Genomic DNA, 24,413 nt, shown 5'->3' with positions numbered 1-24,413 from the left:
AACCGCAAAGACCTGCAAAGGGTGGTGCAAACTGCCAGAAACATCATCGGAGGTGAGCTTCCCTCCCTCCAGGACATATATAACAGGCAGTGTGTGAAAAAAGCTTGGAGGATCATCAGAGACTCCAGCCACCCGAGTCATGGGCTGCTCTCACTGCTACCATCAGGCAGGCGATATCACAGCATCAGGACCCGCACCAGCCGACTTCATGACAGCTTCTTCCCCCAAGCAATCAGACTTTTGAACAGATGATCTCTCATGATCAATATACACCAGCACTGCACTTTATTAATCTATTGTCTCACACTGGACTGTCATAATTATATTCTCCACAATACAACTACAGCATATATATATATAATTTTTTTATATATACTTTTTATTTTTATTGTATGTGCATTGTATATTATTATTGTGTTGTGTAAGTATGTGTACATTTGATATGTAAATTGTGTTGTGTAAATATGTTGTTTACTGTAATTGGTATATGTCTCGTCACTGTCATGACTGCTATGTTGCTCGGAACTGCACACAAGACTTTCACCTACTGTTTCTCTTGTGTATATATGGTCATGTGACAATAAAGTGATTTGATTGATTTGATTAATAAAGTAAGTAATGACATGACATTCATCTTTACAAGGTTAACTACAGTTAAGTGAGAAGACAACAATTGTCGAGCTAATCATGTAGCTGTCATGTATGAATCACATTGTAAACAGCCATTCCTTCAATTCAGTTAGCACATTGCATTTTATGCAAGTAAATGATAACAGTTCAAACTTTTGCTGAGTAATATTTACAAAACAAAATCTGGTTACAAAATACTGCATTGAAATTCACTCAGCATCAAAATGACAGTAATTAAATATTTGTGTGCCTTGAAATTAGTTGTAGCTTTGTAATCACGACAAAATAAGAAAATGTATATTTCTTGAGAGCAGTTGTATTAAATTGTCTATTAACATACCATTATGAATTGAGAATAAAGTGAAATATTGAATTAAAATTAAATACTTCAAATGTATGCTGAATTTATTAAAGACTTCTCACTGCAGTTTGATGGAAATAACATACAATTGAAATGTGTAAATCTTAAGAAATGGATTTGAGTGTTTAGTTGGCATCTTTAAAAAAAAAAAGTAGCATGGATTAGAAGCCATAAATGCAGCATTTGAACCAGTACCAATGATATCATGATGACATTATAATGTTTCATTTAGCCTAATACTCTATATTCACATGTATCCATATAATAAACACATTCTAAATCAACCACCAAGAAAACAAATATGTCCAGAAATTAAGAGCTGCACCAGAAGTTGAGATGAGATGCTGTGGCGATCTTCAGTCATTGTCATAGATGCAATCTGAGAAGATATAGTTTTGTGAAGATGTGAATGAATACTATATGTGTTCTTTTGATATTGTCTAACTTTTTGGGGTGGATGTTAAATTACATCTCATCTGCAGTAAAGAGATTCAAAAGCATTTCATTTTTATCTCCTGTTTTAACCAGTAAAGACAAGTTTCTCCTATCCTCTGTTTATCAGGTGAGCATACTGTACATTATTTTGAAATTTGATTGTATAATTCATACAGTAAGACTTTATTGTAAGTATTAATAAAAATCCTGCTCATAAGTTTGCTACGTACCATCATCTCCAATGTCATCATAGACCTCATCGCTGTATAAATTACATTAAAATAGTCAGTTTTCATACATAGTCACACAATGTCAAATACTTTACAGAAAATGTATTCAATTTAGTGACTAGAAAATTAACTTACTCAGTTTGAATGTTGCTAACTGAGACATATCCAACTGAAAGTAAAATTGTTTGAAATATAATTTTACAATACTTTACAGGCATTATCTTTTCCTTTCATAGAACAGAACAAGATTTAATTTGGAGTCACAAAGAATGTTACTTACACTTGCCCTCCTTGTTCCTACAGATGAATTTTTCAGGGTCAGATTTGTTGATGACGTCCACAGTCTCGCCAGCCTGCACAGCCAGGTCTTTCCCGCCTCCCTTCTTACTGGTCGCAATTGTTGCTTGATGAAGCACTTGAATCTCACCGTCATACTGGTACATGTAAATAAATACCAAATTATTTCCTTACAAATTCAATTCAGAAAGCACTACAACTACATTACAGGTACCCGGAATTCAGCTGACAACGTCTTAAAGAGCACCTATTATGGTTTTTAAACGTGCCTAACTTTATATTGCTCGTAATTTAAATTGCAGCATTACCTTTTTTTATCCTGTCATAAACGACTCGTTAAATGATCTGTTCTAAAGCATTCATTCAGAGAGCCTACTCTGCTCTGATTGGTCAGATGTCCCAGTCTGTTGTTATTGGTCTACTGCTTACAGTAGTGTTTCAGGGCGGGTCAAAGCTGTTCGCGAGCAGCCAATGAAGACCAGAGGCGGGTTTTTGTTACCAAATTACGTAGGTTTGTACAGTACAGTACAGGAAGTAAGTCTGGATTTACTAGCGACTCGTTTCAGGTGTTCAGAATCGGTTCTTTCTTTTGGGAGTCAATAACGCCATTTGTCGTGCTCTTAGATTTTTTTTTTTTTAACTTTGCAGGCTTTTTTACATTCACAAACAGCTATATAACACACTACATGAAAGGTAATATTTGAAAAACCATAATAAGTGCTCTTTAAACCGATCTTATACGCACCTTAAACTTCTTTCTAAAGTCCTTCTCTTCTTTCTCGAGCTTTTTTTGCTTTTTTGGGTCATCGTGGCCTTTGGTCACCTTTGATTTATTTTGAGGAATGCTGGAAAATATAATTATTAGCACTATTTAAATGTGGTGATATACATATTTAAGTTTGATTTAATTAGTACATTATTTTATTTCCTATAACATTAGTGACATAATAATGTTCCTATTACATTTATTGGTAACACTTTGTAATAAAGTGCCATTAAGATGAACTAACAATGAACAACACCTTAACAGCATTTATTCATGTTTGTTAATGTTAATTATCTATTACATTTTTAAAATCTAAATTTGTATTTGTTAACATTAGTTAATGCAATATGAACTAACTTTAACTAACAATGAACAATTGTCATTTGTTTATTAGATAACAGTAACAAAGCTTAATAAATGCTGTAATAAATATATTGTCCATTGTTAGTGATTGATAATTCATGCATTAACTAATGTTAACTAATGGCACTTTATTGTAAAGTTTTACCCTTATATTAATAATTGTCTACCTGCTAACAGATGGAGCAGGAGGTTGCGTATCAACATCATCATAGATATCACCATCTGGAAAAATGTCTGTGATGAAATGACATTTGAAAAGAATGCAGACAAAGTAGGTTTTACATGTGTTGAATTATCTTAGCTAAGCTTACAGTTAATTTTGAAGGTTTGAGATCGGGCTTAAAATATTATTTTACCTTTATTTCCTTCAGATGTAAACTGTGTAGGGGGAGGAATGCTGAAAAAAAAAAGAAATCTCAGAATTTTGTGGGCAACAGCCACTCAACAAATGTGAAAAATACAATTTACAGTCTTAATTTGAAGTTAATATACACGTGTGGCCAAAAGTTGGGAATAATGGACAGATTTTGCTCTTATGGATAGAAATTGGTACTTTTATTCACTAAAATGGCAATCAAATGATCACAATGTGTCAGCAATATTGTCAGGACATTAAAAACGTGAAAAATTACCATTACAATTTGAAACCAATGTTCAGAACTTCTTAAACTACTTCAAAGTGTTCTCATAACAAATCCTCCACTTGCAGCAATGACAGCTTTGCAGATCCTTGGCATTCTAGCTGTCAGTTTGTCCAGATACTCAGGTGACATTTCACCCAATGCTTCCTGTAGCACTTGCCATAGATGTGGCTGTCTTGTCACGCACCTCACAGTCTAGCTGATCCCACAAAAGCTTAATGGGGTTGAGACCCATGTCACTCTTTTCCAATTATCTGTTGTACAATGTCTGTGTTTCCCACTCTAACCTTTTCTTTTTGTTTTTCTGTTTCAAAAATGCCTTTTTCTTTGTAATTCTTCCCATAAGGCCTGCACCCCTGAGTCTTCTCTTTACTGTTGTACATGATACTGGTGCTGAGCAGGTAGAATTCAATGCAGCTGTCAGCTGAGGACATGTGAGGTGTCTATTTCTCAAACTAGAGATTCTGATGTACTATCCTCTTGTTTAGTTGTACATCTGGCCTTCCACATCTCTTTCTGTCCTTGTTAGAGCCAGTTGTCCTTTGTCTTTGAAAACTGTAGTGTACAGCTTTGTGTGAAATCTTCAGTTTTTGTTGGCAATTTCAAGCATCCTATAGCCTTCATTCCTCAAAACAATGACTGACTGATGAGTTTCTAGAGAAAGCCGTTTCTTTTTTGCCATTTATGACCTAATATTGACCTTAAGACAAGTCTATTGCATACTGTGGCAACTCAAAAAACAAACACAAAGACAATGTTAAGCTTCGTTTAACGAACAAAATAGCTTTCAGAAGTGTTTGATGTAATGGCAAGTGATTTTTTTGTACCAAATTAGCAATTTAGCATGATTACTCAAGGATAAAGTGTTGAAGTGATGGCTGCTGGAAATGTTTTCAAATAGTGATGGTGCTTGTTTTGCACATCATTAATGTCCTGACTATACATTTTGTTCAGTTGAATGCCACTTTGGTGAATTAAAGTACCAATTTCCTTCCGAAACCGCAAAGTATGTACATTATTCCATACTTTTGGCCACCACACACTTTTGTACATACAGTAAATATATTTATCTAAAGCAAAAACAAAATCAAGGGAGGAGGAAGTCACTAGATGATTGTTGGGAAAAGAAGAGAGCAACAGTGAATCATTCACATCTAATGACTAAGAAATTATGATTGGAAAAGCATTAATAACAGGAAATTAAAAAAAAAAGAATTTGAAAGAAATATTTGACAAAAACTTTTACATGGATTGGATTGATTGTGAAAGCGTAGGTAGAAAAGATTTAATCATGCTCTGTTAGAGGAAATTGATAGATTTGTTGATTGGGATGGATTAAAAACCTTGAAAAATAACATTGTTTGATTTCATCTTACTAATGTAAAAATTACTCATTATTGTGGACTTGGCTTTTTCTCCTGTCAACTGAACTTTTGAGCATCTCCAAGAAGTAGCGTGGTTTTGAGAGGGACCTGGGATCTGCAATGCTATGGTTTCAGAGGAACTCAGTATGGGTAAGATAGATCCATAATAAAAGTGGCCAAACAGCAAACCCAGGAATACAGGCACACATACAGTAAAAAGACACAGTATGCAAATTATTATTGTTGCTATTTTTTTAAGGGCTTTGTGTTGTTCTTACCTGACTGAATTGGAATCAGATATATCATCATACACATCATCTGGTAGTGGAGGTAAAACAACTGAACAGGAGAGGGCAGAATTATTCATGTATCAACACCAAAACATGTATATAGTGTCTGACAGATTCGCCCAGATTTGTCCATCCTATGTTTGTAATTCATTAGAAATTGATTAGTTATATTAAAACTTACCCCGCTGACCACTCCTGAAATAAGAATGAGAAATGAACTGTAGAGTTTGCATTGTAATTTTAGTGAAACGTTCTAGACTGCAATAGACTAGAGTAGGAAAAAAACTCTCAGTTTCTACGCAATATGGCATCTGGTAATGCACATACATAGGCTGAATCTGCACCTTTCACATTAATGTGCTATTTATTGGTGAAAATCTGCAGAATTCTGCTAAATGTATTTATTTATTATTATTTACTTGATAATATGAGAGGACTATATTCTTTTTGTAGCTGAAAGCATAATTAAATTAGCCTAAATGTGTAATTAACAAACAAGATTTGGGATGTGTAGAACTTTGTGAATGACAGGTGTGCTCAATTCTGTGGAAATCTGTGCAGCTTTTCACAGAGTTCTGCACATAGAAACCCATACAAAGAACAGCCACACACTATACTTGTGTTTGTAACTGTGAGGTTCTTACCCATGATCATCCTGAGAACCCACGTCATCATACAACTCTTCACTTCCCAGATTAGTAGGAAGAGACATGCCTTGATTCTTCAGCACGCTAAAGTCTATCTCGACCATTTCCGTTTTAACAAAGCCAACTGCAATATAGAGAAAACTCTAATTCAAGGTTGTGCTATGAACATGCTCAAGGCAACAAAAAACAGATCTCTGACACTGATTCTCACAAGAAATAAAGAAACAAAAAACAGGGTACAGGGTACATGGTTCATGGTTCATGGCTCAAGTCATGGACATATCAGGGAATTTTTAAATTGTGTTTCCAACCCCCCAAAAGTCATTGAAATTTCTATTGTGAATAAGGTTTTATTTCTTCTAGTTTTGGTCTGCTCTAAATCCTTTCATAAGATATTGTACTTGTGTAGAGTTAAAGTTGCTCGCAAGCCATAGTGGTGTTTGATTTGCAATTAAATTGTTCTTTTGACTCTGTTATTTTTCAGGCAATGACAAAGATTATTTTGTGATTTTATAATTTGAACTTTTGAAGATCTATGTATTGTGCTATTTAGACTCATAGCTCACTGCACTTTATTCCCTGCTCATCTGAGATTGTGTTTGACGCATCCATGGCAATAAACGTTCTTTATTCCCGAGTCCCAACTCCAGACAAATAACATAAGAACGGAGTTTGTAAACTCTCGTGGTTAACCAAATATTACAGGTGGTTACCGTGCACATATTTACAGTATTAAATCATGTTTTGCTTCATCATTAAACATTAAATGCACTTATAGGACTTATACATTTTAAAGTCCTCCATACTGTTGCATGAATTCTGTCGCATATATTAATTTAAACCTTCAGCTTTGTACACTGCCAGGGTAAATTGCACCGTATCTTTGGAAGCATTTTGTAAATCAGACGCTGTTCTCTGTAGTACTTCAAATAAACATGCTGCAACTTTGAGATGCAGATTCCTTGAATGCTTGTACTTTAGTGTAAACACTTACTAGATCCATCTTGAGTCCTGCCCAGCCATTTACCCTCTGGGTTGTCAGCGATTCTAATGATATCTATTAACTCGCCCTTCTTTGTGGAGAGGTCATGTTTCCCGCCCTTGCAGTCAGCTTTAGCTTTTACCTGATGAATGATCTGCAGAGGTGGTGTTAGCTGTGGAAAAGACAAACCAACCAAAAATTTTATAATAAACCATGATCCAGTAAAATAACCCCCTAAAATAATTACAATGGCACACTGATAATTAGCTTACTTTAAACTTCTTAATGGCTTCCTTCTCTTTTTTCTCACGGTCTTTCTGGTTTTTTATTCCTTGTTCTTTGTCTTGCTTTTTCTGATGTTGACTTGACTCTGCAGCAGACCTGTGGTAAAACTGTCTTTAAGCCATTTATCAGCAGAATACCCCAACACACTCATTTGATTGTTGCATAAAAAAGTAGTTTTCAAAGAATCACACTGTTATACACTCTGTTATATAGCTGAGGGGAGCTCTGTACTACATTCATTTGTCAGCAATAACAAAGTATAAAACTGCTTACCTGCTATCATCAAGATCCTCATATATCTCACCATCACTTTCATTTCCCTGTGCAAATAAAGAGGTAAAAGATAAAATAGGTTAAAAAAAGAGTCAGTGTACTGTACCGTGGGTGGTGCTCGGGGTTGGGCTACCAGGGCTTAAGCCATGAATGTGTTCCGTAAAGCCCAGAATGCTTTTGTAATCTTGTAGTGATTTCAGAAGTACCTGTGCTTTGGTATGAAGTTGATACTAAAACATATTCTAATTGAATATTATTAAGACATGATGCAATAAACTTTGCAAACTTTTGCACCTCTAAATTTACCTATTTTAAAGCCGAAGGGGGAAAAAATTGTGTTTCTTGAAATCATGTTTCAAAGAACCCAGTGTTGAAAGCACACAATATTTGATTTTCAAGCATGTCTGAAGCTGAGACAAAAGTTAGTGGGACCTTTTAGTTATAGTTTAGTTATATTTAAAGATTTCCTATATAAATGACATCTCACACATGTAACATTTACATTTTTATTATAAAGTGTATTATATGATGGCCTCATATGCATCCACAGAGGTCTGGGCTAAGCCCCAAATTTCCCCTGACCCTAGAACCGTCCTGCAGTGTACCATAAACTGTCAGTGTACTGTCCAAGTAGAGTACCTGTGTGTATTCATTAAGTTTCTTACCTCATTTTTCTGGCCTGGAATGAATGAACATGGAAAAAAAAGCAATGTAGATATTTAGAATCAGTTATGAAATGTTCTTATCTACCCATTTAAAGCATTAATAATTCTAAGGTTTTGGCTCAAAAATGATATCCTTGCAATATCATAAGAGCAGGCCTACCCGCAAATGACCCCCTTAAGGACTCCACATCATCGTAATTCTCATCTTGAGTTCTGTAGACAAAAGAATATATAATCTACTACAAAATGTCAAATGTTAAAGAAAGTGTCACTACATGAATCACTCAATTGCAGTGCTACCCAAACAGAAAGCATGGTATTTCTGTGGTACTCACAATGCTCCTGAAGGTCGCGGGGGCAGGATGGGAAGGAAGGACTGAGAGGGCACTGGTGGGGCTGCCTGGCTACTCGGGTGAGAAGCTGGTGGGGGAGGGGGAGCTACAATCTTCAGCCCAGGACCTGCAAGAAAAATTCTCAGTCATCCTTATCACCAGCTATCTATTTTTGAAGTTCTTCTAGCTTCCTCTATTTTTAAAGAGACACGTTTAGTATGGCAGCTTTTCAATAGAAAAATAAATGACAGTGAACTTTGACCCACCACAGACAGTGATCTAGTTTAACTGGTTGTAAAATAGTGAAGACTTCAATGATTATTATTTGTGTTATAATATCTCACCTATTTGAACATACAGTTTGTTTCGCACATACTAATACTGAGTCTAGGGTCTATAAAATTGAGGTTAATGGCATCCAAATACAGTATTTTAATCTTCCATTTTAATCTCCAGTTATCATGTTTTTACATTGGACTCTGTAGAGAAACCTGGTCCTGTTTCTTTCCCATTTCATTAAATAAAAATGAAAGCCTTCTCTAAACTTGTTCCCATTTTAAATAAGCTTCCTTGTTTTTTTCAGCTCTCAAGTGAAAAGAGAAACACAAATGAGGAAGTATGTTCAACGCATACTGGAAATCTTGAATTTCCAATATGTTGTTATTACTCTCTTATACAAGATGCACCTGAATGTTTGTATCATAAGAGAGATGGCATAAAGTATGTGATGCTGAATCACATGATGTGCTGTAATACTCTATAGATCAAATGTGTTTACCTAGATACATATTAAATGAAAGATCAAATATAAGATCTGAGTATGTTGCACTGTGTCAGTGTGAACAGCAACTAAGCATTCAATATCATAATGTGATGCTCCTCATATGGACATAAAATGCTAACAATGATATGTATCTGCTCATAGTTTCTCATCTTTATGGCTTTGTGATGCTTTTTATATTTTGCATACTTTCTAATTGTCTCAGGGGAATGCAGAGCAGTCACAAGTAAAACCACATAAACCGCTGTGGTCCAAAGTACTCTACTGTGCTTGCTTAAAAGCAGTGGCTGATTTGTGTACAAAGACTTTGTGGCTTTGATATGAGTTGTGCAGAGCTCATTAGTGTTTTTTTGTTTTTTTGTAGATTGTGGCTTAATGTATGGCAAAGCGTTTAATCATAATCATAATGGAACTATTTGACAAAGTAGAAAAACACGAAGGTGCCAGACAGGGTGTACTCACCCTCAGTTGCAGTCTCTGTCCCCTTCTTGAATTTCTCAAGGTTGACTTTGGGTGGTCTGTTGGGTTTTGCAGGAGCACTGCCCAGGGCATAACTGTTGGGTAAAGGTTTCTTCTTTGGGGCTGAGGGATCATTATTCACTGTCTGTGCAGGGGGTCCAGAAGTCTTTTTTGGAAAGCTGGGTTTTAGAGGGGCTACTGGCTTTGGGACTGACTCATCAGCACTTGGTACTTTTGCACCCTCTTTCACACCTTCTTCGGGTTTGTTGATGCTATTTTTAAAACGGAAACTTGAGGGTTTCACATTAGATAGAGCGGAAGGTCTTGTACTAGACTCTGCAGTACTGCTTTCAACTGGCTGCTGCCGTAACAAAGCAATTGTGCTCTTTGGTTTAATGGCAGATGGCATTTTTGGATGGGTGGGATTAGGGCTTACACTGTTGTCTTCAGATTTCGTGGCATCTTTTACCCAGGGAGGCTTTGCTGTATGTGCCAGTGGCTTTGAACTTGTGCCCTTTGAATCATTTGCCATGCTGCTTAGAGGAGGCTTCTGTAGTGGTACCTTTGGAAAGAGGACCTTTGGCTCAGTGTCCTGAGATGAGTCTGGAGGTTTAGTTTTGACAGGAAGTTTAAAGTTGACTTTATTATTCTCTTGTGCATTTTCAAACCTACTCACAAGAGCTTTAGGCTTTGGTGGGTCATGCACATCTGGAGCACTTTTTGCTGTGTTAACTGTGCTCTTTAAAAAATTAGGTTTTGATGCAGTTGAGGTAGTAGTAACTCCACCAGAGAGGCTTGTTTCAAGCACTGGCTTCTTAGCAGGCACAGATGGGCCTGAAGATAAGGTGGGCTGGAGGGTTGGTTTTGAACGTACCCCTGGACTCCCTTCCATAGATGAACCACTAGCTTGAAAACGAGCCATAATCGCTTTTACGTCAGATTTGTTATCCTGCAACCAAAGATTGAAAGGCAAAATTTGAGGAACAGACACAAACTCGTGAGAATAATAAGGGACTTCCACATGGCAAAGAGCATCAGACAATGATTACCGCACAATACAGATGGTGTAACATTGCAAGGGCAGCGTCAATGCAAAAAAAAACACTTTTTATGTGGAGAACAAAGCGTATCTTGATGCTGCCGTTGAGTGGTGCGTTGACGGCCCATCATGTGGAAGCTCTAAAAGGTTGTGTACGCATTCATATTTGGTGCGTGTGTTTGGTACAGTACTAACCAAATTGTTAAATGAAGTGCAATTTGGTTAGTACTGTTCCATATCACCCCCAACACCCTCCCTCTCCTGCCCACCAACAAAATATATGCACAATACCCATTTCAAAATACTGCTTGATGTAACTTCCCCTTATTTACTAAAGTATTCAAGAAAAATGCAGACCAATGATATGAGTGATACTACCATGAGTGATTTTGTTGTCTGCTATTGACAAATGTAGACAACTCTTTAAAACACCAAAATCTGGGGCAAATTCAAATTGGTCATGCTGGGCTTCCTCCACTGGAGCTGACAGGTTTTGTGGTTTGACCAAAAGAGGGGTCTGTGCCATGCAATCATTCGGCCGCTCAAGTAAGTGGAACAGCTGCAAAGTTCAATTGGTGCTCATAACTAAGACAGGCTGCATGGTTATGGAAAATTATAACTGTAAGGTGTAATTTGGCATGTAAATGATTTAAATGTAAAATTTAAACACAAATGCATAAGTAATCCTCTCTCTAGTTCTTATATATTTCATTGGCGCTAATGCCTAGGGTTGTCAACTTTTAAAGTATTATGAAACGTAAATACATTCTGTACAAACATTTTCTTCAAAATGCTATCAAATGTAAATAAATAAATACATAAATAAATAAATCATCAAAGCTGTATAGAATTTTGAAACTCAAAGCTTTAACTTCCAAAGTCTGACTTGAATTTGTATTATGCAGTACATTAATCATAAGGGTAAAGTAATTTGAATAATTATCTTAAAATACCTGTGTAATTTTGTGCTAGACTGTCTATAAAAGTATTTCATACAACAAAAAGCTCTCAGTTTTTCTATGTAGTTCATCTGTGTATAAGAGATTAATGCTATGAACCAACTTAAATGAACCAACTGCTGCCTAACTGCATAACTCAAGCATATAGCAGATATACTTTTGACATCTAAAGTAAATCACACATTACAGGTTAAAAAACACTAGAAAAGCCAGCTTTACCTCTGACTCAGGATCTTCATTACATTTTAGGACCATTAATTTTCCAATGTGAGCCATTTGCTGTCTACTCCACTAAACGAGAGAGCTGTCTGTGATCACACAGGAACTGAGAGTGTTTATCATACCAAACTAGCAGGAAGTCACAACACTTACTACCTCTCAGATACAGAAAAATGAATTGAAAACATTTTAATCCAACTGTATATGTATAATTTGTGATAGAGGCTTAAAAATCACAGCAAAGTGCACTTGAAAGCACTAGAATCTTTTAGATAATTATTAACTTGACATAACTGTAGTTGTTAAAACCATTTTGGCCTGAGTAGCTCAGCGACGCTGACTACCACACCTGGAGTTTGCGAGTTCGAATCCATGGTGTGCTGAGTGACTCCAGCCAGGTCTCTTAAGCAACCAAATTGGCCCAGATGCTAGGGAGCGTAGAGTCACATGGGGTAACCTCCTTGTGGTCACTATATATATATGGTTCACTCTTGGTGGGGCGCATGGTGAGTTGTGTGTGGATTCCGCGGTGGATGGCGTGAAGCCTCCACATGCACTATGGCTGTGTCTCGTTTGGATGGATGTGTCCTCTGGAGGTTGCATCTGTCGGCCACTTACGTCATCGAGCTGTCTCGTTTCAGAAAAGCGAGTAGGATACTTCGAATGCAGCCTTCGAATGCGAATTCTTTCACAGGAATTCGGAGGATGCATGAGGTGTATCCATCGTGGGCACTCGCTACTCACAATTCTTTGCTTCAATGGAAATGTGATGTTCAAACGCAAGGAATGTTAATTCCCAAGGTACCTCAGTAGATGGGTGCAGAGTATATAATATGTATAATTATATTAATATATAATTGAAATAAAGTATTAGACGAAAAGTACACCTATAAAATCTTTTTGCTTTTCAGTTTACATCATTATAACTCTCCTAAAATGCACCTCATACATTCCCTTCCAGAGCGACTTTGTTCCCTTCTCGCTCAAAGTGCTCGCACTTGTTAAATAGTGGCGTGCTGTCATAGCAACCATGATACGTTCCATTTCAGTTTGTCCTATGAAGGCCGTCTCATTTAAACAAGATTTGTTTAAAGGGGGACACTCTGTATACTGCAGCCTTCAAAGGACGTGTCCTACCTAGCATGCAGCCTTCCAAACGAGACACAGTTTCAGTGGTAACGCTCTCAACAATCGACGTGATAAGATGCGCGGATTGATGGTCTCAGACACAGAGGCAATTTAGATTCATACTCCAGTCACTACGCCACCACAAGTATTTAGGATGCATTGGGAATTTGGTATTCCAAATTGGGGAGAAAAAACCCCAAAGATTTTATAGCATTTCCATAATGTTGTACCCAACTATTTGCCAAACTTCTTTGAATTCTCCCATTTCTGTCTAACAGACACAATGCTCAGGACCCGTGTTAACATGTCTGAGGATACAAAGGTACCTGAGAGGCTCTGGGAGATAGGAGTGAGGCACCCTTGGTTACAAGTGGTTGAATCAGGACAGACCTCTAACGAGGAAGAGCTGATAAACACATGACAGGCATTCTAATGTGACTGGCCTGACCCAGAGGTACACACTGTGCTGTTGACTTACTGAGCAACTCTCAACAGGAAAAAAAGAGAAACTGTTAGACAGGAACTGACATTGGTCAACCAATTACAATATCACTATGCTCTTGACAAACAACAGCCATGTAGGCATTTCCCATTAATGGCCTTAAGATTCTTTAAATCATTTACAGTGGTCCCTTAGTATTAAGCCATACTTAAAAACTGTATGGATGTCATTTCATTAGAAATTAGATTATTAAAAATATGGCAAGCACACTTTTCAAGCAAAACATGTATTTATTTTACACAAACATTTATTTCACAAAATGAATGTTTTAGGTTATAAAACAATAGATGTACTGCTACAGACATACATTTTTGGAGTAATGGTGTGGTCATACCAGACTTCGTGTTCCATTCACTTCCATTCACATGTATGCAAACACAGAACAACGGGAATACATGGTAACACAAGCATTTACAAAGAAAGTTTCTACTTTGTACTTTGTTGAAGTTTGCATTGTTCAATTTGTAGATGCCACTTGGATTGATATTTTCTTATCTTATGCAAAGAAATTCATGCATTTTACGTGTTGTTTACTCACCCTCATGCTGTTTTGTAACTGTTTGATATTCTTTCATGACACAAAAATAGATGTGGCAAAATGTTGGCTCATTCACCATTCTCTTTATTGGATGGAAAAAAGACACAATAACAGTGAATGGTGATGAGACTAAAATCTGCTAAGCATCTCCTTTTGTGTTCCACATTCCATACCTTTTTTGGGGGACTGTAGAGTGCATTCAAGTCACATTTAGTGCATTTTCACAGATCATTTTAAATGGTGTGCACTTATATAGTGCATTTTTAACCTTAACAGTATTCAAAGCGCTTTACACTGTGACACATTCACCCATTCATACATGTGTGTATGAATGCAAGGCGCAATGCAATCCCAATGCAAGGCACTAGCAACTTGGGGTTCAGTGTTTTGCCCAAGGTCACTGCCCAAGGTAATATGGTAAGCAAAGAGGAAATGTGTCAAGTTTTGCTCTCCTAACTAGAGCACATGTTTTTCTAGATGTTCTCTTATTTAGTGTTCTTTGCATTTAAAGTAAATCAGCCTAATATATAACACAGAAGTAAATACAGAATCTGTTTTTATTTATGTAGTTCCAAAGTTACTATTACAACAGCTGTACAAGCTCCCGACATGCAAAGTACAAAAAGTCCATAGTTCCATTCTTTAGAGGGGTGAGTGGAGCGACCTATGTTTTGAATATTGTACCTGGTGTGTGTTAATATGTGTTTAACAAAGAATCATCGGTAACACTTAATTGTAAAGTGCCATTAATTAACATTAGTTAATGCATTAGGTATCATTAACTAACAATGAACAATATACAGTATTTATTACAGTATTTATTAAGCTTTGTTATGGTTTGTTAATAAAATAAAAAATTGTTCATTGTTAGTTAAAGTTAGTTCACATTGCATTAACTAATGTTAACAAATACAACTTTAGAATTATTAGTTAATGTTGTAATTAACATTAACAAACATCAATAAATCCTGTATAATTGTTGTTCATTGTTAGTTCATGTTAACTAATGTTGTTAATTAATGTTTAGGGGTGGCTGTGGCTCAGGTCGTAGTGTGGGTTGGCCACTAATCGCAGGATTGGTGGTTTGAATCTCGGCCCACATGACTCCACATGCTGAAGTGTCCTTGGGCAAGACACTGAACCCCAAGTTCCTTGCATGCGCCTTGCATGGCAGCTCTGTCGCCATTGGTGTATGAATGTGTGTATGAATGGGTGAATGTGTCACAGTGTAAAGTGCTTTGAATACTGTTAATTGGTGAATTGGGAGATCCCATAGTATAACCTGTGATGCAACTGAAACAGGTGTTCCATCGTAGTTTCACTTTGGTAATGTGGGATTTTTGCGTATAAACAGAATACATTTCTGCAACCAAATAGCAGAACAAGATATACATTTAAATATATCTGCAGCACAGTTAAGTCAGAAGAATTTAGAAACTCAAGTAATGCTGTTCAGATGAAGAGGAACTGAGTTTTGTCCGCAAAGCAAAAAGTAGCCTAAAATTACACACAGTTTTTTTTTTTTTTATCTGGTTTTGCAAAAACTCCTCTAAACATTCTTAACATCTAACTTTCAATATTTTAGTAATTTCTAAACATGAGAAATGTTTAGAAATTTTGTGAAATGTACTGAAAAGTAACTGAAAGCTGATGTGAACCTAACGAACAAAAGCAACATTTTTTTGTTTGTTAAGTATCTTTTCCTAAACTAATGTTCTCCAACAAACAGAGCCTAAATATTATAACCGAAATTGTTCTGGTCATACACGACCAATAGAAATATTTAATGTAATAAGAGTTTATAAGTAGACAAACATAATTTCATACAAATGTAATATACCAAGAGACTGTTCTTCAATGTCACACAAAGAAACTCCTGCAAGCATGGATTCACCATGTACACCAGCTGATGTCATACTACCACAATTCTTAAACCTATGAATCAATTTCACTGAACGTGACTCAAGCCTGACAATTTCCACTGATGCTTAGAGTGGAAACTTGTTTAGGGTTGCCCACTGGACAGAAATAAGTGACAATTAATGGATGAAAACCAAAAGATGGCACTTACCATGATGATTGAGCCAAAAAAATTCCTCTGGCAGATCTTCTCATGGGCCGATAGCTCACAAACTTACTAGTGAATGTGCTTCTGTCTGCGTCAGTTCATTTGTGACTAAAAGCCTGCCCACTCCTGGCTACTTCCCCTATTTGCTGACATACTGTTGCACAGTCATCACAGGAAGCCCTATCACTCTCCTCATCAAATCTATTTGCCTATCCCACACTTCTCAACTGCTCTTTCCATATTCACATATGCTTCCCTACGCTGCATGATCGTATACACTAAAAATGTACAATCTCCTTAGTGTACTTACCTCAGTTCTCCATACATATCATGTTATCTAGAAAGTAATAGTGTGTGGTTGCCATAAAGTGTGCAATCAGTTAAGTTTGTTGCATTTCATTGGGTGCAGTATGCTGTGTTGTAATGAGCTAATGGGCTATTGGTTTGTTTATATAATGGCAACCTTTGTCTTTTAATCCTTAGAATTAAAATTACATTGTTTCCTAAGTACGAGATCTAATCATTTATTTTACATGTATTCATGTAGCCGATGCTTTAATCCAAAGCATCTCATAATACAACAAAAACAAATTTAAGGAGGCTATAATATGGGAAGTGCTGCAATACAAATTGCTCTTTGAGGACAAGTACAAGTAGAGAGGAAGTTGAGAGACAGTAAGTAAATTAGTAGAATTAGGTCAAGTGGTCATGGAAGAGATAAGTCTTTAGATGTTTCTTGTGGGAGGTTGGAGAATCGGCTGCTGGGATGGAATTGGGAAGGTCACTCCACCAGCCAGGAAAGGTGGAAGTCCAGTAAAGTGATTATGGAGGTAAATTCATGACTAAAAGTCTTTGAAGCATAAAAGCATGTTGAATTACTCTAATCCAAAAAATAAATGCATTGTATTATCAGTACTTGCATTTAAATGCATTGCATTTAAAGTGCTTGCATTTGGAACGCTGAAATCTAACATGGTTGTATTTTTAAGCATTGAATATTTGAAAATATTTCATAATTAAATTATTTAAAAAAATCAAGCAATAAATATTCACCTTCCAATGTCCATTTCCAAAATATTCAGTTCGGGGTTATTTTTCGACTGGTAAAATTCAGCCCCTTCTATTTTGCTTAACAAAATACGCTTCCTCAAATTTAGTGGTTCAAATTTGTCTGAAATTCAACCTTCCACATCCGGGAACTGCAGGAAAAGCAGCAGAGTACCGATGCACAATCTCAACCTGGTGCTATTCGTTCTCACCAGTAGGTGGTGCAACACGATCTGGTGTTGAATGGTGAAGACCAAAGCTACAGGTAGAGAGATTAGCCATGTAAATTTTGATAGTTTGTCATAATTGTTCATGAGTAGAAAATAGATACATATTTGATTTGCACATGTGTGTGGACATGAAACGCACCTTTCCACTGATTGGTCAACCCACATAATAATCAATTCCTCAATGCCTTGTAACAGAATATTTATCCACTGCTGTTCAACTTTTATTGTAACCAGGGCTGGACTGGGAAGAGAAAACATTAAGCTAAACATGTAGGTAACATCAGTAAATCCTCACCATTACTCTTCTTTTCGATTAAGTCCAAAAGGCTGCATATCTTTTTTCTTGACGTTTAATTTTTCCTCCAGAGTGACACAAGCTGCCTCTCTCTCTAGTAGCGGGAGGCATAGGGGGAGGGTGTCACGTCACGTGAACTTCAAACAAAATGTAACAATATTATTGCATCATGAAGATTATTGCATATTCATACAGAAATATTTTTGTTGTTGTTGTTGAGCTGCACCTAAACTTTGTGTTGCCTACATTTAAAATTACATTCTGGGCTGAAGCCCCGGAAAAATGACCTGGCGATGCCGATGACCAGTCCTGAATTGGAAAAAAGTTTTTGTCGATGGATGGGTTTCCCGAGGCACTAAGTAGAATGTTAGTAGCACTAAAGTTGTAACGAATGGAGGCAGCAAAAGCAGATGAGGAGAGTGGATCTAAATGCAGCTAAACTTTATTTAAACAAACAAATAAATAAACACAAAGGAAAAAACCCACAATGGGAAAACAGGAAACTTAAACACGATGAAACAAAACTGAGAACTCGGGCAGGGAACACATACCAGGCTTAACATCATTCAACGATTGACAGAGGGGAGTGAAAACAACCGGGTTAAAATACATGGACATGGGAAAACGGGAACCAATGAACAAACAGAACTCAAACAAGATGACAGGGCAATAAACAGAAACCAATGGCAAACTAACGAGGGCAGGATTAAAACAATGAACAGAGAACACGAAAGCTAACAAGGAGACTATGGAGCTACAAGGGTGACAAAAGTGAAAACTATGGAACTACCAAAGTGACAAAAATGACAAACAAAGGGCAACAGTGAGACAAGACAAGGTATACATAACAGATCCCCTCTCAAAGGATCGGATTCCAGACGATCCTAAAAAAGAAAAAAAGGCACCAGGAGCAGACGGGCAGACCAGGAGGGGCACGAGAGCAAGAAGGCAGTCCAAGGGGGCACAGAGGGCAGGCAGGAAGTCCAAGGGGGCACAGAGGGCAGGCAGGAAGTCCAAGGGGGGTACAGAGGGGACTGGGTCAGGGGGCCTGGGAGGTGGCCACAGGACAGGGAACGGTTCAGGGGGCCTGGGAGCTGGCCACAGGGCAAGGATAGGTTCAGGAGGCCTGGGAGCTGGCCACAGGGCAAGGACAGGTTCAGGGGGCGGAGCCGTAGAAGGCGTAGCCGGGGGAGGCCTTGGAGCTGTGGGGGGCGGAGAAGCCATAGGAGGTGGAGCTGAAGGAGGTTCAGAAGGCGGAGCTGAGGGAGGCTCTGGAGACTCAGGGGGCGGAGCCATGGGAGGCTCAGGAGGCAGAGCAGAGGGGGGCTCGGGAGGTGGAGACCTGGAAGGTTCAGGAGGCGGAGCCGATGGAGGTGGCGCCGTAGGAGGCTCTAGAGGCGGAGGCCTGGAAGGCTCTGGAGGTGGAGCCGTAGGAGGCTCGGGGAGAAGAGCCATTGGAGGTTCGGGAGGTGGAGCCGTAGGAGGCTCTGGAGACTTGAGGGGCGGAGCCCTGGAAGGCTCGAGAGGCGGAGCCCTGGGAGGCTCGAGAGGCTGGAGGGGCGGAGCCCTGGAAGGCTCGAGGGGCTCGAAGGGCGGAGCCCTGGAAGGCTTGAGAGGCTCGAAGGGTGGAGCCCTGGAAGGCTTGAGAGGTGGAGCCCTGGGAGGCTCGAGAGGCTGGAGGGGCGGAGCCCTGGAAGGCTCGAGGGGCTCGAAGGGCGGAGCCCTGGAAGGCTTGAGAGGCTCGAAGGGTGGAGCCCTGGAAGGCTTGAGAGGCGGAGCCCAGGGAGGCTCGAGAGGTGGAGCCCTGGAAGGCTCGAGAGGCGCTGGCTCTGGGACAGTAGAGGCTACAGGCACTGGCTCTGGGACGGTAGAGGCTACAGGCGCTGGCTCGCTGACCGTGGAAGGCGTGGGCACAGGCTCCTTGCAGTAAGCCGCTAGATCCATTTGTGGTCAATCGTTCTGTAATGAATGGAGGCAGCGAAGGCAGACGAGGAGAGTGGATCTAAATGCAGCTAAACTTTATTTAAACAAACAAATAAACACAAAGGAAAAAAACCACAATGGGAAAAGAGGAAACTTAAACATGATGAAACAAAACTGAGAACTCGGGCAGGGAACACATACCAGGCTTAACAACATTCAACGATTGACAGAGGGGAGTGAAAACAACGGGAACCAATGAACAAACAGAATTCAAACAAGATGACAGGGCAATAAACAGAAACCAATGGCAAACTAACGAGGGCAGGTGAAAATGAACAGAATACACGAAAGCTAACAAGGAGACTATGGAGCTGCAAGGATGACAAAAGTGAAAACTAAGGAACTACAAAAGTGACAAAAATGACAAACAAAGGGCAACAGTGAGACAAGACAAGGTATACATAACAAAAGTATTACTTAATCTCTATGGGCCATTACCCAAAATGCATCAAAGTAGTAAAGTAAAAACTTAGTAAATGAATGAGGGCTTTGAACCGCACTAAAGTCATAAGTGCAACTTAATTGTATCTTTCTCACATTTTCACAGTTTATCAGAGAATAAGGTTAGAATATAGACAGCTGCCTAGGGTAACAACGCTCTCTGGGGTGGTGCAACAGGTTACCTACTCGGCTGGGTATTCCAGGATATTTCCAGGATATTTTATGCGCCCATCAAGTGTAATATTTAAGCAAAAACATGGTCCAATTAAATCTAGCTTTTATTTTGCCGTTTCTGTGTGTTTTTGACAGAAGTTTCTCACCTCCAGATAAGCAGTATGCTCCATGCCATAGTGTGATAATTAATCCCCATAAAGCAGTAATTTAATTAAATAAATAAATAGTCTGTATGTGCTGTGCACTTCGGAGTAATCTCTGTCTCTGTCAACTCACACACACACATGATGATCATGATGAGGTGTTTTCGGTGTATGAGCACATTCATTTTAAAGCGTGCATCACTTGTAGATTATTTATTTATTCAATTAAATCAGACATGTTTTCTGGGGTAATATTTTTAAAAGAATAAGCTAAAAGCACCAACTTAATATATTTTAATGATTCAAGTATAGAAATGTATTCTACTGTGTAGAATTAGCTGCAAAAGTAAGGGTATTTTGATGTGGCTTGCTTCTGTTTCACAAATATGTTCAGATTCAATAACACCGTGTAACACACCTTTTATTTTATTTTTTGGTTTCTGGGTAGTAAGTGTTATCTTCTAATTGCTTATGCCTCAAAAGTATAGAAAATGCCTATTATTCCCCATAAACTTTGCTTTTGTGACCAAGACAGTGATATTTAGAAATGAACCTATGTTCCAGAACATTCCAGATAGATTCCATGCCGAGTAAACTTGGAGTAACTTCTAGAACTTTCTAGAACTTTCCAGTAATATAAATAGTAGTATAAATACAGGGGCCTTAAGCCCACCAGTTCAGTTTAGTTCCAGCTGCCTAAGTGGATACATATCAAGACCTTGCTGGACGTCTTGAAGTATGAGGAGTACGGCTGGGAGGTCATAGGAGACTTCAAAATGGTGGCATTCCTGATGGGTCTCCAAGGCAGTTTTAAAACGTTTCCCTGCTATCTTTGGCTTTGGGACAGCAGGGACACCAAGGCGCACTATCGAAGATAGGACTGGCCACAACAGACAGAATTCACTGTGGGGAGGAACAATTTCAAGTTGGAGCCACTGTTGGACCCCCGGAAGGTGCTGATGCCACCACTGCATATCAAATTGGGCCTAATTAAACAATTTGTCAGAGCTCTAGATGAGGAGTCGGCAGCCTTCAAGTACCTTCGAGACTTCTTCCCTAAGCTGTCAGGCAAAGGTCAAAGCCGGTGTCTTTGTCAGACCACAGATAAAGAAGATCCTGAAGCGCAATGAATTCCCCAAGAAGCTCACTAGTAAGAAGAAACCGGCTTGGAACAGCTTTGTCGCAGTTCCTGGGCAATCACAAGGCTGAAAATTATGTGGAGCTGGTTGAGACTCTGGTGAAGAACTACGGCACAATTGGTTGTAGGATGTCCATCAAAGTCTGTATCCTTGATGCTCATCTTGATAATTTCAAGGAGAACATGGAGTGTACTCGGAGGAGCAAGGCGAGCATGTCCATCAGGATATACTGAATTTTGAACGCCGCTACCAAGGCTACCAAGGACAGTATAATGAGAACGTGATGGGAGACTACATTTGGGGGCTGATTCGAGAAAGTGATTTACAGTATAACAGTAAATCCCGAAAACTACTTTTTGTAGTCATTTTTGGATTACTTTAGTATTAATACATGATAATTTGGATTCATATGTGAATGAAAAGACACAAATTCGCCGTTTTCTCATTGGAAATATGTAAATATCAAAATATCACTGTCCTGGTCACAAAAGCAAAGTTTGTGGGGAATAATAGCCATTTTCTATACATTTGAGGCATAAGAAATTAGGATATAACACTTACTACCCAGAAACAAAAATTGTGTTACATAATGTAATTGATTAGTTTAGTGACCCCTTCTGCAGATGCCACTAGGTGGCAACAAATGAAAGTCTAATATGCAATGAGCGAGTCATTGAATCCTTTGAAATGATCACGACCGAAATCTGCGAAGTGACTTTATAGATTTTAGATAAGAACAAAGCAGATCTATAATTTCCATTCAGTTTTTGAACACCCGAGCATGACTTTACATCCAAAAGGACAACAATAATAGTCTAATAATAATAACGATTATTAATAATGTCCTTACCTTCTACATTATTGAAATTTGCATGTCAAATCTACTGACTTCAGTGGAATGTTTAGGCATTATAATATAATGTCCCTTTGTCATTGTAAAGTGCATTTCACATGAGTTGAGTCGAGGCGTCAAAGCTCTGCTAAACACCAGCATCAAGCGGCACTTTGCCCTCCACATTAGGTTCCTACACACTGACTAGAGTTTATGCTGCGTCAGAGAATTCTGCGAATGCACTGACTTCAAAGTGGATAATACGTTGGAAGGACGAAAAGGGAAATTACGAGACGTTCAACATCTCTTCATAAATTTCTACCATTTTTAAATATTTAATATAGCTTTGTACTCTCAAAAACATCATTTGTGAGGTAAAACGTGTGTGAAAAACACTTTGGTGTGAAGTTGGAGCCAAGGTTGTGCTGGCGTGTCACTTCATAGACTAAAATGTATTCGGCAGCACTGACACAAGTCATGTGACATCCCCTCAAAGTGCAGAAACATCATTCACTTTTACAAATTAATAGCTCTTCTGCCCTTTTCTCTCCATGATGAACAAGGTAGACTCACATACCGATGCTGAAGTAAACAAACAACATACCCCTCTCATTCAGTCAGTCGGTACAAGTACCAGGTCATTCAGTTTGTTTATGAATTAGGGATGGGTGGATCGATACTAAAGTATCGATACTTCCGATACTGATGTGGTATCAAGAATATCGATCCTCACATAAAAATATCGATTTAGAAGTTGTTTTTTTAACTAGTGATCTTGTTATTTAGATAACGTGAATATTAATAAATCTTCTAAGCTTCAAAGTGGAAAAAAAATATTTGCAAATTGTTGCGTGGCACCGGAACTGTTTTTTCTTCTGCACATCTTGGAGCTCAGAACTGCTAAAATACACCAGCAGACAACGCTCACCCTTTCAGTCACAGCGCTCATTCATAGAGGGAGCAGTGCTTTCCTGAGGTAATGACAGAAAAACAGCATCTGAAGTTATTCACAATGACAAACCTAGACATGACATGTATAATAATGGGCTTGTGTGACCATTTTTACAGGCTTATTTAAATTCAGAGTTGTTAAAACATTGATAATGATCTTTAATCCTTATTAATAAATGATACCCTTATGAAAACTACCCATGGATTTACTGTAGTAATGTTGTATTAACCATTACTAGTAACCACGACTGTAGTAACCATGTTTTATTTTTTTGGCAGTAACCATGGTTTTGCTACAGCATTACTGTAGTATCCATATTGTAACTTGGTTTTAGTAATAGTAGCTATATGATAATATCTATGGGTAATTGTGTGGTTTTATATGTTGTTTATACTAACTAATTTTTAAAAGGTAAACAAAGCAGCCTAATAATTTTCTGCTTAGGCCTATTAATACATAACAAATTTAAGTAATAATTTAAGTTACTAATTTTATCCAAAGAATTCATAAAAATTTTATTTATTAGAGGTATCGGTATTGGTATCGATATCGGCTATACTAGCCTAAATGTACTTGGTATCGGATCGGATCGAAAAGAAAAGAAAATAAGTGGTATCGCCCATCTCGATTATGAATGAGAAGTTTCACGAATGCTGCTTCATACTTTGCATGCGCCGGTGAAGCAAAGCACGCGATTGGTCGTAGCTGTAACCAATCATTATGGTGTAAGTGCCCTTAACAGCTGATGTTGTTTCACAAAGCACAGCTGCCATTAGTGAAAAAGCTATACAAATGTGTATTTTGACAGAGTCAAATCGTTACCATGTTTTGTTTAACGGAAACCTTGCTAGCAACACAGTCAAAATGGTTATATTAATATTTTCCAGGACAAATCATTTTTCTAGGACATTTCGATATTTTTC

At 38.1% G+C, this 24,413-nt stretch overlaps 1 protein-coding gene across 6 annotated transcripts; it reads right to left on the bottom strand.

Annotated features, from left to right (window-relative positions):
* Positions 1–398: 398 nt before the first annotated feature.
* On the bottom strand, positions 399–16,347 carry LOC127625455 (FYN-binding protein 1-like). 6 transcript variants are annotated; one of them, XM_052100758.1, is made up of 19 exons: positions 12,019–12,099; positions 9,805–10,750; positions 8,565–8,688; positions 8,390–8,442; positions 8,230–8,243; positions 7,565–7,611; positions 7,279–7,387; positions 7,019–7,178; positions 6,022–6,148; positions 5,559–5,572; positions 5,366–5,426; positions 5,115–5,210; positions 3,439–3,479; positions 3,250–3,304; positions 2,699–2,798; positions 1,937–2,090; positions 1,792–1,825; positions 1,657–1,688; positions 399–1,370 (listed from the first exon to the last, which is right to left on the bottom strand). In XM_052100758.1, exons 1-19 carry the CDS (start codon positions 12,073–12,075, stop codon positions 1,348–1,350), a joined length of 2,247 nt encoding a protein of 748 aa, XP_051956718.1. In that variant the 5' UTR covers positions 12,076–12,099; the 3' UTR covers positions 399–1,347. The 6 variants fall into 6 exon arrangements, 5 of the variants coding, with proteins under 5 accessions (XP_051956718.1, XP_051956717.1, XP_051956721.1 ...); XM_052100757.1 differs by having other exon boundaries at positions 401–1,370; positions 3,250–3,316; XM_052100759.1 differs by lacking the exon at positions 12,019–12,099 and adding an exon at positions 16,258–16,347 and having other exon boundaries at positions 403–1,370; positions 3,250–3,316.
* Positions 16,348–24,413: the final 8,066 nt, after the last annotated feature.

Source organism: Xyrauchen texanus, chromosome 31, assembly GCF_025860055.1.
Source record: "Xyrauchen texanus isolate HMW12.3.18 chromosome 31, RBS_HiC_50CHRs, whole genome shotgun sequence".
In the NCBI taxonomy this organism is placed as follows: domain Eukaryota; kingdom Metazoa; phylum Chordata; class Actinopteri; order Cypriniformes; family Catostomidae; genus Xyrauchen; species Xyrauchen texanus.
This window is presented reverse-complemented; position numbering and strand designations above follow the sequence as displayed.